Genomic DNA, 16,330 nt, shown 5'->3' on the forward strand with positions numbered 1-16,330 from the left:
CATATTATTGCCTCTTGCTCATGACCCATGTCATCGTTTCAATGTTTGTGTGTGGATAGGCATTAGATGTACTCCAAATGTCATTTTTGGGTTCAAATGTACTCATACTGCATATGCACATGGTAGAAGTCAGTACCCTGGCTTACAAGCATTCAAAAGCTTTGCTGAGTAAGAAACAGAACTCAAATCTTCGTTGAAGGAATTGAAGACAACAAAAGAGGGCTTTAAGAAGATGAAAGTAAACACAGGTTAACCGGGTTTTTCTTGCGTGTTTCATCTTTCTTCATGTCATTGGCTCAAAATGAGAGAAAGAAGATGAACAATTGTAGGAGCCGTAGATTGTCATTCTCGTTGCACCATTTGAAAGGTATGCAGCTCCATCTGACCACTATATGCTCATAAGCATGAAAGAAATACAATACCTGCATGCTCCCTCTCCCCCTCCCCTCAATGGTTGATTGGATTGATTGGCCATTGCACTAATGTGCTCTACAAGTCATTTTACTTCATTCTGGGAAACTCACGCATATTGTAATTGAGCAAAAAGTAGCTTCTTATGGCATATTTCACGTCTCCAGTTGAGTGTGTTTGAGTGTGTTTGGCTTAGTCGCCTATCATCGGTTTGTGCATTGATAGCACTATGCCACCACTATCTCAACTACAGATGGCAATTGGTGTCAATTGCAACTGGTGAAATCTAGATTCATGCTCACACTAACCATATTAAGGTGCATTGTTGTCGTGTCAATTGAGAGTGGCTTATTATCTAAGCCAACATAGCAAAAGCTTACCTAATAATCTAATGAATTCTTTGCCTTGTGAGAAATTATGTCTTTGCAAAGCTTTGGGCTTACTTTTCACATGGTCCATATGGATTTTTGGTCCTCTCTACATAAGTGCTAACTTGATAGCGATGTGTGAATACTTGGGACTATTGGGGCTCTCTCTCTCTCTCTCTCTCTCTCTCTCTCTCTCTCTCTCTCTCATGGTTGATTGGATATTGCACTAATGTGCTCTACTAGTGTTTTACTTCATTCTTGGAAACTCTTGCATATTGTAACTGAGCAAAAAATTGCTTTCTATGGCTAGTTCTGGTTGTGAAGCTAAGTACGATTCATATTTCATAGCTCCAGTTGTGTGTCTTGGTTTGTGCATTGGATAGCAATATGCCACAGCTATCTTCACTACAGAAGGCCAATTGCAAGTGGCAGAATCTAGTATTTAGGCTCACACTAACCATATTAAGGTGCATTACCATCATGTCAAGAAAGATCGACTTGTTATCTATGCCAACTTAAAAAAACCTTGCCTTATCTATCAATATTGCTTCACCTTGTGAGAAATTAGGTCTTTGCAAAGCTTTGGGCTTGCTTTCCCTATGGTCCATAGGGATTTTGGTCCTCTCCACATAAGTGCTAGCTTAACAACCAAGAAACATATGATAGCAATGTGTGTATACTTGGACTATTGGGGCACTTTAAGTTGCACTAGGAGTTTATTTTTCCTCATCACTTTTGGGCTTTTTCTAGGATTTTTGGGGAAGCATACTTACATAGCACTTCTCTAGATCTCAAAGGGCAAGTCCTAATCTCTCATGCACCTCAAATAATTGTACTTTTTCTAGGATTTTTGGGGAAGCATACTTACATAGCACTTCTCTAGATCTCAAAGGACAAAGAAAATTAATTCTCTCGTTCATATCAAACGTTTGTAGGGGTAGCAACGTCTTGATTGCCATAAGAAGTGCCGAAGGAAACTTGTGTAATCCTTGTATACATCATAAGTTCCAAGGAAAGGGAGTTGATTATAATCACCATTTTTCCTAGTTTGTCAAAGATGTTTTGAAAGGTAACAAGAGGAATTTGGTGATGCTTAGTATTAGAGCAATTTTCATTTAAATGGCTTGGAGAATTTAAGGAGACTTCACTTACTTTGAGCAGAAGATTGATATGGAGTACGTAGCCAATTTTTGACACAGGTTTCATCTTGAGGTATAGGTTAAAAGCACATGATGAGTGCCAAGAACTTGATCCATAAACATCAATTCAACTCGTTTTTTGGAGTGGTGCTAGGTATTTGGAGCATGTTAAGTAGAGATTTCATTTTTAGCTTTTTTATGCGCATGACAACATTTGCACATGTTATGATTTTCATGAAATTTATAAACGAAATATGGTTTTACTCTCTCTCTCTCTCTCACACACACACACACACATTCTCTCTAGAGAGAGAGTGAGAGAGCAGCTTCTCTCTCCACGTGTCTGTGTGTTTTGACTCTCTCTCTCTCTCTCTCTCTCTCTAGAGAGAGAGAGAGAGCACCTTCTCTCTCAATGTGTCTGTGTGAGTTCCCTGTTGAGTAGCAAGTCTTGAGTTCAATACTTATTGGATAAATCTTTGAGGTCCCTTTACATTAAAATCTCTCTTTGTACAGTCATTCTTTAATGCCACGTAACAGCCCACTAAGTGCAGACATTCAATTAAAGATGTTGGAATTTTGGATCCTAGGGTGGAGAAAGTTATTGAATTGGTAATCTTGCTATGCTTACAATGATGCCCTTATTGTGCTTCTACATCATAAAGGAGATTCTTTGATAGAACAAGAGTGTGTGCACCTACAAAATAGTAAATCTATGTATGTAATGATTGGTGCTCCAATGAAGAAATGAACCCGCCTCAACCAATCGCAAAATTCCTTCAAACAACAATTAATTTTGACAACTCAAAAAACATGTTTCCCCATATAGCAGAAACTAAGGCATAAGTGGTACAATTATTTCAAAGTGATCCTTGATTCCATGCATGGGTGATTGATTCAAGCATTATCATCTCCATTGGCTCAAGGATAGGTTGGTGAATAAAGATATCCTTGTTTTGGCTCCATTTACTAATATTAATCTCTTACTACTCTAAACATAGTTTGATAGATAAACATGTTTTTGTTTCGGTTTAATCCAAGCGGAAAGAAAACAATGTCTAAATGTTTGCATCAATAATAGGACTTTTTTTTTCTCTCGTTCTATTATACCAAAGCAAGTGGAGACACCTCTTTCATCTCTATATCGCGTACATGGCTAACATTGTCACCGTCGCCAGTTGAAACACCAATTAAGATTCTTTGTATGTTCTCTCCATGGACAAATACCTCTATGATTCTTGTTCTCATGCAACTACCACCCTAGCTCTCTTTGCCGATTCCTTTAAAATAGATGGGACATATTTCGCCATGAATCTCATTGCAAACACGTGATCCTTGACTAATGTAAGAGTTGTTGTTATTATTGCCTCTACAATATATCCTTTCTTCCATAGTCTTCACTAAGTTCTGTGTTGGTTTGATTCCCAATGAAAATGGCCATATTTTTGGAGGTGCTGGAGGCTTTGGATTGATATTGTTATTCACCACCTAGCAATGAATCACGCAAGCTAGAAGAAACCACATAATTGATTGTTGAAGTTCAAGAAGGTGATTGTAGTACTCCAATGGGTAATGCAAAAAATCCCTCCCTGATGGGAATGGGATCACGCTAGCTAGGGTGGATGAAAGATAAATATCCTGCACACAAGTGAGTGTGTGTTGGCTAGATTGTCACTCAAGCGAATAGGTTCCAAGATCAATTAACTTGACTCATAAACATGATAAGTATTTGCTAATCCATCATAAGCTCACGATAAACAAGGGAGATGTAATGCAAATTAGACTTGGTTTATTTATGAAATGAAATGAGCTTAAAGTAGCTCTACAACCTTGCACCAATACATGTGGGATAATTCCACCTTTTCTCTCAACTCATAATCTAGGACAAAGCTCACACCTTACAATCCTCCCCTTGAGGTTTGGACTAGGAAGAATACATGGAAGATTCTTTATCCACTAAAGACAACACATGGTATCCACTAAGGGTGTCAATAGACTTACAATTCTCCCCTTGAACTTTGGGCTACAACTTGTTGAAGAAAGACAACACTCCAATCCAGAGAAGCACAGACAACATACATCCGCGATCCATGAGACAAACAGCATAACACTAGAATCCAAGAGAAACACTCCAATCTAGGAGCAAAAAACAACGCTCTAATCCAAGAGCAAAATCTTGAAACATATTTGCTTCGCTCTAATCCAAGAGCACTTTCGTCTTCTTCAATGTTTTGTCTTCAACTGCGTCATGGTCTTTGTCTTCTACTTCATCCGATTCTTCTTCCTCTGGTGCTTTGTCTTCATGATCTTCAAATTTCATGTTTATGGGCTCCATGTATGTGCTTGAGGAAAGTGAGTGAGAGGTAGGTTTTACCTTGTACATGATGTATAGGCAGTGTCTAAACCGTGCATGAGTACAACTAAAAAAGCATCTCCATAAATGTAGATTACGATATACGTTGCAAAAGATGTGCTTGGTTGCAAGATCTTATCTTATAGTTTAATTTGAGAGAGAGAGAGAGAGAGAGAGAGAGAGAGAGAGAGAGAGAGAGATCCTCTTTGTGAAAGTCCTCTTCACTTTGAGTGAAGCTCCTCTTCACAAACTACTCTGAATGCTTGTTGAAAAACTCAATGACTTGCCTATAAGAAATCCAAAAATCTTGAAACATATTTGCTTCGCTCTAATCCAAGAGCACCTTCGTCTTCTTCAATGTTTTGTCTTCAACTGCGTCATGGTCTTTGTCTTCTACTTCATCCGATTCTTCTTCCTCTGGTGCTTTGTCTTCATGATCTTCAAATTTCATGTTTATGGGCTCCATGTATGTGCTTGAGGAAAGTGAGTGAGAGGTAGGTCTTACCTTGTACATGATGTATAGGCAGTGTCTAAACCGTGCATGAGTACAACTAAAAAAGCATCTCCATAAATGTAGATTACGATATACGTTGCAAAAGATGTGCTTGGTTGCAAGATCTTATCTTATAGTTTAATTTGAGAGAGAGAGAGAGAGAGAGAGAGAGAGAGAGAGAGAGAGAGAGAGAGATCCTCTTTGTGAAAGTCCTCTTCACTTTGAGTGAAGCTCCTCTTCACAAACTACTCTGAATGCTTGTTGAAAAACTCAATGACTTGCCTATAAGAAATCCAAAAATCTTGAAACATATTTGCTTCGCTCTAATCCAAGAGCACCTTCGTCTTCTTCAATGTTTTGTCTTCAACTGCGTCATGGTCTTTGTCTTCTACTTCATCCGATTCTTCTTCCTCTGGTGCTTTGTCTTCATGATCTTCAAATTTCATGTTTATGGGCTCCATGTATGTGCTTGAGGAAAGTGAGTGAGAGGTAGGTCTTACCTTGTACATGATGTATAGGCAGTGTCTAAACCGTGCATGAGTACAACTAAAAAAGCATCTCCATAAATGTAGATTACGATATACGTTGCAAAAGATGTGCTTGGTTGCAAGATCTTATCTTATAGTTTAATTTGAGAGAGAGAGAGAGAGAGAGAGAGAGAGAGAGAGAGAGAGAGAGAGAGATCCTCTTTGTGAAAGTCCTCTTCACTTTGAGTGAAGCTCCTCTTCACAAACTACTCTGAATGCTTGTTGAAAACTCAATGACTTGCCTATAAGAAATCCAAAAATTTTACGTGCAATGAATGGCAAAAGCTTCAAAATTCGGCCTAAAATCGGGAGGATTTCAAGGTTACCTTCCTTTCACTAGTTAGGGAAAATGTTTTTTTTTAGCCTTGAAAGAATCCTCCTTTCTTCTTCCTTCTTCCTCCCTACTTTTTTTTTTTTTTGAATCTCTATTTTTTCCAAGTGTCAAAATTGGGTTCTGACTTCACAGATATATTTTTTATAAAGCTTATAGACAATGTACCTCATTGGGACTGGGGGAAAACATCATGTGGTGCTTATGGCATTAACACGGAGGTGCGCAAAGTGTCACTCTCAACATGTGCCTGCAAATCTTCTTTATAGAGGCTATAGACAATGTACCTCATTGGGACTGAGGAAAAATATCATGTGATACTTATCGCATTAAAAAACAACACGGAGGGGTGCAAAGTGTCATTCTCGACCTGTGCTCACAAATCAACTCCGAAGTGGTCCAAAGTTGGTAGAGTAGATCCATGCAACTTATGGGACATGCTCATGTCAAGCTATGAAGTGGAAAATATGACCACCAGCAGGACTCGAGGCAATTTTAGCAGGACTCAAGGGAAAAATTGCCAACTTTAAGGAGCAAGTGAGGAGAACACCTCATGGAACCCAAACTCAAATTCAAAAGGGTCTAAATTTTACTTACTAGGACTATAGAACAAGTGTGTAGCATCAAAAGTCATTTTTATCAAAGATTTGCAAGTACAAATAATAATCGAGTTTATTATGTGTATGCCCCAAATTGACCCATCTTTGCAAAATTTCATCATAGCTAGGCTATACATGTATTATTCAACCCATATACCTATAAAAAATACAAAGATTTATTTTCCCTTTGTCCCCATATAAAAGAAGGCAGTAGAACTTCTATTTTCTAGAATTTGGCTTAAGGGGGCACTTCAAAAGTCCAAATTTCTCCAAAATCATAGTCAGGGCTTTGTTACATCATAGTTAAGCACTCTATCAAGTGAAAGTGACCCTCGATAATAAGGTTGCTGCTCCTCGTGGGAACAATGCCAAAAAAAATGTGGTATGTTGTCGATAGATTATGTCTGCAGAAAACGAGGCCATTAAGGGCGGCGGGGCAGCAGTTTGAGGTCGAGGGCAACGAGTAGAACGAGCCAGGAAGACCGCGGGGCATGAAATAAAAGCCTGCAAATCCCGACGCACTGCAACACATGCCGAGCTCGCATCATCAACTTCTGAAATCTGCACCCGCCATCGCTCTGCCGATTAGCGCACGCTGCAGAGAGCTTCATGAGAGATTGAGAGGCTCAAGGTGATGAGAGAATGTTGCAGGGGCTAAGTGAAGGTGCAGGCAGCTTGAGAGCCGGGCAGGGGCCGCAAGCTAGCGCTGAGTAGGCTGCAGATGATAGCAAGCGAGGTGAGCATTGAAAACACACACAAAATTTTCAGAGCTTCAAATGTGCAGGAAAAGCGCTTGACAAGCTTGAATTTTTTTTCAAGCCATTGATTGCTGAAGTCTAGCTCAAAGTTTGTGTGTATGGGAATTGATTGAAAGCTCTCGAGACGGACTACGCATACACACAAATTGCAAATGCTAATTTTGCTTAACTGAGGAGCAGTTATTGAACACAAATGCAAGTTCCTAATGGCAAATTAATGAACTCTAATGCTAATTAAGCTTTCAATGAGTAGTGGCTCAAGAGTCTTTAACTCAAGAGCACGCTCATGCTAACCAATGGAATACTAATTAGGCATACGATATGCAATAGAAGAGCAAAGCTAATGGACCTAGCTAATGATGATTAAGGAATGCTAATCATACTAACATGCAAATGCATAATGACTTAGCTAGCATACTCGTGGCTCTGATACCACTTGATGGGAATGGGATCGTGCTAGCTAGGGTGGATAAAAGATAAACATCGTGTACACAAGTGAGTGTGTTTTGGCTAGATTGTCACTCAAACGAATTAGGTTCCAAGATCAATTAACTTGGACTCATAAACACGATCTTGAGTATTTGCTAAGTCATCACAAGCTCACCATAAACAAGGGAGATGCAATGCAAATTAGACTTGGTTTATTCATTCATGAAATGAGCTTTAAATAGCTCTACAACCTTGCACCAATACATGTGGGATATTCTCTCCTTGACTCATACTCTAGGACTCTAGGACAAAGCTCACACCTTTCCTCCCCCCCCCCGGCCGCCCCCGAAAAATGAAACCAATATCTTGTCGTATCTTACTTTGTCCAACACCACTACACATTAATCTAGGCCTCATTTCTCTTATAGCCACATATGCACTTCTCTATAGTTCAATCTTTGCCTAGTGCACTATCCTAGAAATGTATCTTCCTATGATAACAACCTTTTGTCCTCTTCTACAGCTCACATTGTACTGACGATGATGACTAAAATCATTCTTAAAATCAATCACAACATGGATGTCCTCTAAAGTGCAGTTTCCTTGTCTCTTGTTTAAAGAATATCATACGCTTTGCCAAACTTCTTGGGCATAGGTGCACTCTAGGAAACACTTGAAACAGAGGGACAACCATAAATTATTCAATGACTCATAGTGCCATGAAGTTAATCTAGCAAAACCAACTGAATAGGTCTTCAAGGAAGCAAGCTGGCTACAATAGAGCAAGAACTTTGAGACAAAAGCAATAGTGAATAGTTTGCCAAGGACCATCCATATGTTTGATTGTCGGCCTCGATAACTGAGAACCTTGGTTCTTATTTGATTGTGTATGTCTTATACTACGACTTGGTTATGTAAGTTGATCATGAAACATGATTCATGGTGAATGTAAACCATTTTCGGATATTTCAATCTCTTTGTTTGCATTGTAAAAAAATAACAGCACCAAATTAGGTCCAATCATGAGGGTTTGATACACAAACTGCATGCATTCTATGTAATTTTAAGCTGCACCATGTTATACATGAATGTGCATTGATTTCTGAAGATTGATGTTTAATACATGTGGATGAACGTTTCACATTGCCACACCTTGTTAGCTTCACAAAGTGAATAGAAAGATTTGGTGGAAAAACTAGACATTTTTCTCTCAAAGCTTTAAATTGGCGAATTGAAGGACTAGTTTCCACAAAACAAAATAATCCATCACACTATCTTGCACAAAGCAACCTTTTGTTGGGCCTGTAATTAGACATCACAATCCACAAACTTCTCGTAGCGAATGGGGGTAGGGCAGATGATGAAGCCCCCGCATTCCACGCTAGACAACAGAGCTCAATCCCCGCCATTTGCCTTCCTGCGTGCCTTTTTGTAAATGGCCGTGGAGTTTGGAAACTTGGCTGCAAGTGTTCACCCGCCCCTCTAACAAGGTACTTGGGCCAACTTCACCTTTTCGCCCAGCCAACCCTGGCTCGTCACCCAAGCAGGGCCGCCTCTTGCCTACCCAGTGTGACATGGCCCTCAGTTATCTAGTGTCACTACCCACAACTGACAGACGTTCATTCTAAAAGAATGTAAATATATCTTTTGTACACAAAGAGCATAGCTCAGTTGGTTGAGCCTCAGTAATGTGACCCCAAGGTAGAGGGTTTGAAGCTCACAGGCGGCGTTTCATGGATTTTCCCAAGGTATGGCCCCTTATGGCCATAAAATGTGCACCAATGTGCAATCGTAAATACATGGATATGTGCAGAGTTCTCCCTCCTTCCCTTGCACTGATTGGTAATATTTAATCTCTAGAAAAGAAAAAGTTATTATCACCATGCTAGTTGCTGCCTCATTGTTGATCTGCAGACCATCTTACAGCTAGCAAATATGCCTTCATATGCTCAAATCAATATAGTCTGAAGCTGCAAACTATGAAAGAGGATTTCACACGCACGCACGCACAAAAATACAAAAGCAAGGGACGAGAAGAGCGAACGGGGCAAACTAAATCACTTTATTTGTTACTGAGCAAAACTAAATGAAAACAAACCATCACTCGCTTAGAAATGTTTTTAGGAAAGGCATAAGCAAAGAAACTGGCTTTAAATTAACAATTTAAAGCCATCAAAAAGACATAGAAGAAATCAGATTCCATGCGACAACTTCTAAAAGAGCAATCTTTTAACTCTTAATGTAAGCTAAATACTAGAATTGAGCAGTACTACAAAAATAAATACGGCTAGGGCAAATACCCAAAACTGTCTTCCAACAGCCGTCACCAAACCATGGTTTATGGAACACAACTCACTAACTCGACTCTTGAACTGAACTAGAACAATGATAACGAACAAGAGGTGGCATTAGTATCCCATACACAATCAAGGCTGCGGTGCCTTGCAAAAGCCCACTACTTAGTCGTAGTCATACTGTTAAACAAGCTATGCACGAACTTAAAAAACTTAACAAAATCAGCTGATAAGTAAGGGCGTGCACCTCATTAAGGTGCATTCAATCCCCATCCACTCTGAAGCCGCTAAATACGGAGCAAGAAAATGCAAAACTAATAATAGGGTACGGGGGCCAATAATGGGATGGCCCCCTTTATTGAGACCCACATGCCCGTAAAACTAAGTTGCCAAGGTTTGAAATCTAGGACAATGGAGTGCAGGAGGTGGAATGGCTATGAGTGATTTCAAGTTTTGATTGGCTGAAACGTGCGGTCAATCCCCGCTGACGCGCATGTCTTAAATTACCCCCCTTTGCCGTCCTGCTCCTGGCATCCAGAAATTTTACACTGAAAAAACTTCGTCCCTGTCACACGCACTGTGAAATTGGCCATCGCGGCTAAGATTTTTTCAACAAGTCATCCTTCCCCTCACCTATGATTTGCGCAAAAAAAGAGAGAATTCGAAACGCTGCAGCATTCACAAAACGCAACCGGCGCCTGCAGGTGCATTACCCTAGTCCCCTCCACATGCAGGAGTCACTAGGCGCCCCACACAAATGCACAGGAGTCACCAGGTGCTCCACCCAAATGCGGGTGGATATGGAAATGCACATTCACAAGGTTGCTGCACAAATATACCCACAATATTCCAGTCTTCAGATAACGAGGAAGCACGAAGAGTGTTATAACAGACCTAAAAGATATATCCACCGAGTTGAACTCAAGGCTGATATTTCAAAGCGAACTAAGATAACCAATCTACCACAATTGGATGATAAAAAGGATATTCCAAGTTCCTTCTCTTATTCAGACACACGCGCGCAGGCCCCTCTAAGAAAAATATTTTTGTCATCAGAACGATCCAAAGAAACCTTGAAAACCGAGTATACCAGGTCTCGTCAACGGAAAGACCATTTAATTCATTGGAGAGCCTTAATTAAAACAAGCAGAAAATACCATTTGTTTGGTCACAACATAATAGAATACTCCAGTGTCACAAACACCCTTTCAAATGATCCTGTATTTTTCAGTAAAGAAAGAAACAGCAAACAATGGAAAGATGATGCACTCGACTCAAGAGGCACCAGAACATGCTTACATAGCAAAAGCTTGCAATGCGGCAATGCGCACAAGCAATGCAGCTTCTTTGCTGCTGTATAAAGGTCTTACAATGTGAAGTACCCCTCAAAAAAGAAGCCACCACTTCCATGTTACAATACAAAACAGGTTCATTAAACTGAACCCTTTCGAGTACAATCGAACAGCACCAAATTTCTACGAATGCCACGGTAGTAGCATCTAATATTCCGATTGGAGCGAACAGTGCCAGATTTTCTACAAATGCCATGATAGTAGCATCTAACTTTCCGACACAACTGATCTGGGGTCAGCCTCCTGTCTAACAATCTGGGATCTCTGAAGCTGTTGTACGCACATCGAACGCACAAGCAGAATTTTTCAAACCCATGTAGTGGCCAGCCTCAATTCGACCAAACATGTACACGCCCATACCGATTGCCTGTGTAAATCTCATTATTCTCCTCATCATAAAACAGAGCTGTAACATCCTCCAAGGCTTCCCTTATTGTACTCACAATGGGAGAGGAATTGACACTACTTCTTGGACTAATTTTCACTTCTGGATCCGTGGCGCAAATTTTGGCAAGGCACTTGCCAGTCAAAATGTTGCTTATGTTGATTGAGCCAACTGCAAAAGGCAGACTTCTAAATACAAATTCCAAATTGAATTAAAAAAAAGCTTTTCCAAAAAAATTGCCAAATTTATATAAGCATACCTCTTTCCTCTTCTGCTGAATCTTGAGGATGTGATTTGCAATAAGATATAATTAAATCTTGGTCACTGGTTATATAAATATTATTTGTGTTACAATCAGGATGCCATAGCAAGTGATCTTCGAAGAAAGTCACAAGTTCACCACGAAAATTCCAGACAACAACAGTCCTATTTCGGAATGTCAAAAACAACTGGTTTTCATAAAGGAAAATAAAAGCTGAGGGAGTCATGAACTCTGTCCTGCTAACTTCAGTTAGATGAGAGTTCCGTACCTGTAAAAAAAGAGATCAAGCAACATGAATATACCATTGGTGTGTGTAAATTACATTGAAAATAACACCTACCACAAGGTAAGATGACTTAAGCTTTCATTGAAGACTCACATCAAGTATTTGAAGGTTTTCATTGTCTTGCTTCACCAAAAGCTTCTCGTTGAATTGCTCAATGAAATCAACCTTCTTGTTTCTGTGCAGAAGATGCTTGAAATCTTTGAGTACAGTGCCATCCTCAATTGACAAAATCTTGAGAGGGACATGACTAGCGCATCTTTCATAAATCAATAGCATTATACCCGGACTGCACGAAAAAAATCAGTCAACTGGCTTTACCACGTTCCCACAAGAGTCGTACAAAAAATAGTAGCTCCTCAATAAAGCTTTTTTCCAATCCATTAACAAGATTACAAGAAAAAAGGAAATCGAAACATTGCAACATATTCATTGACTACATGTAAGGCATACTTTTACCCATATGAACAGAGACAACCATTTTCGAACAATTGGCTATAGTAGCCCAAAGTGACTAACAAAATCCTTACTTTTTGCCTCAACCAACCGCTTGCTGTGAAGCACCACCTTCATGGATTTCATGCTCCATTCAAAGCAAGCTCCCCAAAGGAAAAACAAACATCCCGTGCATTGACACAAAATGAAGTTACAAACAAAAAGAAGAGGCTAGGTTAACCAAGAAACAGCAAGCTCCGCAAAGGAAACACAAACATCCTGTGTGCAGTGACAAAATTAGAAGCTAAATAAACCATTAGGCCTCTTACCTTATCTTGATCTCTGAGACATGCTCATCAGATATCGAGTACAAGTGTGTATAGTTCTTCAAATCAAAGACCTTGTAAATTCTGCAATCCATGCTGCCGTCAGATTCCTATAAACTAAAATTAAAAAGAAACCAGATTCATATTCTGCAAGCGGTGAAAATAGGCATGTGCTGGCATACTAGGCATTTAAGAAAATAAACTTTCAAATATTCTGCTATATACATCTTCAGCCTAGGTTGCAAGCTTTAAGTGAAAAACAGCCATTCTCAACATTTGAATAGGTGAATACAGGTGGCATGGCAGGACCGATTCTGATGTGTCATTTCTATAAATTTCCCTGAAAGAAAGCAGGGTAAGGATGTTCCTCTTACCCATCCTGAGCTGAGTAGGTGAGAACCTTGCCATTAACATCATCAAATTCAACAAAGCCTGGCCACTTTAAAGACTCTGATCCAAAAAGTCCAAAGCCAGCATCTGGCTGTCCTCTGCGAATGTACCTGACAAGTACAAAGTCGAAATAAATTATGGCAAAATTGATACTAACAAGACCTGCTTCAGATCTCGAGGGACATATCTTACTGTATGGGGGTTGTCCGGCATTTCAGGGTACTGAAATGATCAGAAGCATATACAGAGACCGTGATGAGGGAGTCATTATTCTTGTTGTAAAAAAGACTCCTGATAACTTCATCAGGGTTGATGTTGAGATAGCAAATCTTCTTATTGGTCTCTGAAAACCATTTACGAGCTCGCTTAAAAATAATGCACTAAACTTCCAACAATGAAATGGAGCATGGATAGAGTGAACAAGCTCAAGACTGTACAAGGCTACACCTACCCCGGCTAAATGCAGCACAGACTCCTGATTGTGCCAAGGCAAACACAACGTCTTTGGCAGCAACAATTTCAGTGATTTTTGACCGCTTCTTCAGAAAGTTGAGCTGAAGAAACCAATTTCCCTTTGGGTCGTAGGTATCAAACTCTTCCTGATTGAATACAAAACCAAAAGTCTGATAATTCAAAAACCATTTTTTTCCAGTTTCATTTTTATTGCATTCAGATGAACTAGGGCATTTCAGGATTTGTCTATGAATATTTTGGACCTTTTCATTGGGCTCTAATTATAGACAAACGCTTCGTAGTGAAACAACACAGTTGCAGGGTGAAACGTTTCGCAGTGATGCTAATCTATAATCACGTTTGAATCCTTCTACGACAACATCACAATGATTGCCCCTACCACTCTAGAAAAAGGTTTAAAAAGATTTGGGAGGCTCCCCTTACTCTCAAGATATCACACTAAAGCAGGCATTTTAAAGATAAATCTTAACTCCACTTCATCATGCAACAGCACCATACACAGGCAGGCATGCCCACTCATAGAGATTCAAAACTAGTCTCTAGAACTGAGTTTTCCACTCTATAAAACAATGCCCCATATTCCGCGTTACTTACAAAGATTCTGTGGGGGTATGAAGCTTAAAACCATCAGCCAAGGGGACCTGTGCATATGTAAGCTGGAAGATTGTCATTCGGAAAAATCTTTGATACTGAGGGTAACCACCCTATTAACCAAAATTGAGGCTTTGGCTTTTCAGCCAGTTAAGCTAGGTCACCAAAAAGGACATGTCCAAAAACACCTCACTTGAAACCCTAAAACCTGCAAAATTGGTTTGTCCTGCACTTCCATGGAGTGCCTGCCAAAATATTTGCCACAGATAAATAACAGATCCTGGTCGGATCACTTGAACCATCCCAAGAAAACACTCCTCAGAGATGCCAAAAAAAGACAAGGACATGAAGCACCTGCACACTTCCAATTCCCTACTTGTTCTCGCCGTCACCCCAGCAAGTACAACTACACCTACTCCCCATCCCAGGGCTCAAGACCCAACCCAATGCAAACCTGATGAATACAAAAAAAGTGGAATTAGCACAGAGGGGAGAAAGAACCTGAAGCTGGAAGTTCCGAAATTTCTCTTGGGCGTTATTGCAGTTAAACGTGCGGTTTCCTGAAGCACTGATTTCACGCCTAAAGAGCTTCCGGGTGCAGTTGGAGGAGGAGTGGAAAGGGCAAGCTCGCTTCCCCGCGAGGACACGCCTACTTCGAGAAGGCCTTGGGCTGCCGGCAACTTTCTTCTTACTCTCCATTTGGCAGAAATGAGAAGGATCAAGAGTAAAGCTCCACGAGGAAGTCTCCGGATATGAAAACGCTGCTCCTAATGCGACTCGCGCAAGGCATCATCCATTAGTCTCTATATGCAAACGTGTACAAGATCCGCACGGGCCATGATAACCTCGCTCTCAGATCAGTCAAATCGATCGAAGATCGCCCCGAAAGACCAAAAAGAATCATGTTTGTAAGAGGGAAAAACCATTCAGCGGCGCTGAAGAGAGCTGGAAACAAAAATCAACGGGAGACCTCCAAGGTTGCAACGTTAGCGATGGCGAGGATGTGAGAGGACTTCGAAACCAAGAGTCCTCGACAAGAAAACCTGCAAGGAGAGCAGCTATGGCGATGGCGATGGCGATGGCGTGTGTGGACGCAGAAGAGGGGAGAAAGAAAATCAGGCCCCGTCTCGCGGATTTCAAATTTGGCCCTTTACTCCATTCAATTTTTTGAGAGCAGATCCGCCGTTACCTCGCCGTTAACTCTGCCGTCACACACAGAATGCAACCGTTGTCTTTTGAATTCCCTATCATTCCTGAATCCTCTAAGAGGCAGTTCACGTGGAACCATGGCTCGCAACCGGCTGCCGGTTGGCAACCAGCAACTACTCAGTTCCCATGAAAAGCGAAAATTCTGGAAATGCATTGAAAAATGGAGTATTTTTCCTCTGCGAAGCTGAAAAAGTGAGCAAAGTTTTGTCCTTTTCCATGGTTTCCAGCCTGCTCCACCTCCTCCCCTAGGAGCAGCATCGCAACCGGTTTGCAACCAATTGCAAACTTTTTCCTCGCAACACCTCATGGGAACCAAACTGGTTCGCAACTGATTCGCAACCAGTTGCAAACCAGAGCTCCATGTGAAGTGCACCTAAGAGCCGGTTCACGAGAGCACCACATGTTGCCAACTTTCCCATGAATGGTTTCCAAAACAACAAGTGATAAAATCACAAGGCCTCTTCCAATGAGATATTTAGCAAACAAGTGAAAATTTCACAAGGTCTACCAATTAATGTTTGTGAATTCTACACAATCAATAACAAAGAAGGTAAATTTTGAGAAAGTGAAAGCTCATCAAAGTAGGCTCCAAATGATATTTCAAGTGCTACCAGAAACATATATAGGAGCTTGAAATGCCCAAGAAGCAACTACTTCAAACAAATCAATTTAGCAATGGCCATTTATAGAATTTGCATGACCATCATGAACATAGAATAGTGCTTGGAGCTCAAATCCCATAATTCATGCCTAAATTGGAAAAGAAAAAGGGTATTCAGTTTTTATAAAAGCACATCCCATGACCAATTACAAATTTCCCCAATAATTGGCTCTTTAATTATAAACTTTATTGCAAACCAACCTCCAATAAGTATATTGTACCATAGAAATAAAGTATTATGCACTACACAATCTGCCAACTCT

At 40.4% G+C, this 16,330-nt stretch overlaps 1 protein-coding gene across 1 annotated transcript; it reads right to left on the reverse strand.

Moving 5' to 3' along the window:
* Nucleotides 1-10,893: 10,893 nt before the first annotated feature.
* Nucleotides 10,894-15,339, reverse strand: LOC147457742 (uncharacterized). Its single transcript, XM_086512566.1, has 8 exons — nt 14,699-15,339; nt 13,584-13,731; nt 13,325-13,475; nt 13,117-13,242; nt 12,746-12,826; nt 12,078-12,270; nt 11,696-11,966; nt 10,894-11,607 (listed from the first exon to the last, which is right to left on the reverse strand). Exons 1-8 carry the CDS (start codon nt 14,894-14,896, stop codon nt 11,381-11,383), a joined length of 1,395 nt encoding a protein of 464 aa, XP_086368692.1. The 5' UTR covers nt 14,897-15,339; the 3' UTR covers nt 10,894-11,380.
* Nucleotides 15,340-16,330: the final 991 nt, after the last annotated feature.

This window comes from Adiantum capillus-veneris, chromosome 5 (assembly GCF_014529385.1).
Source record: "Adiantum capillus-veneris isolate H3 chromosome 5, ASM1452938v2, whole genome shotgun sequence".
Taxonomy (NCBI): domain Eukaryota; kingdom Viridiplantae; phylum Streptophyta; class Polypodiopsida; order Polypodiales; family Pteridaceae; genus Adiantum; species Adiantum capillus-veneris.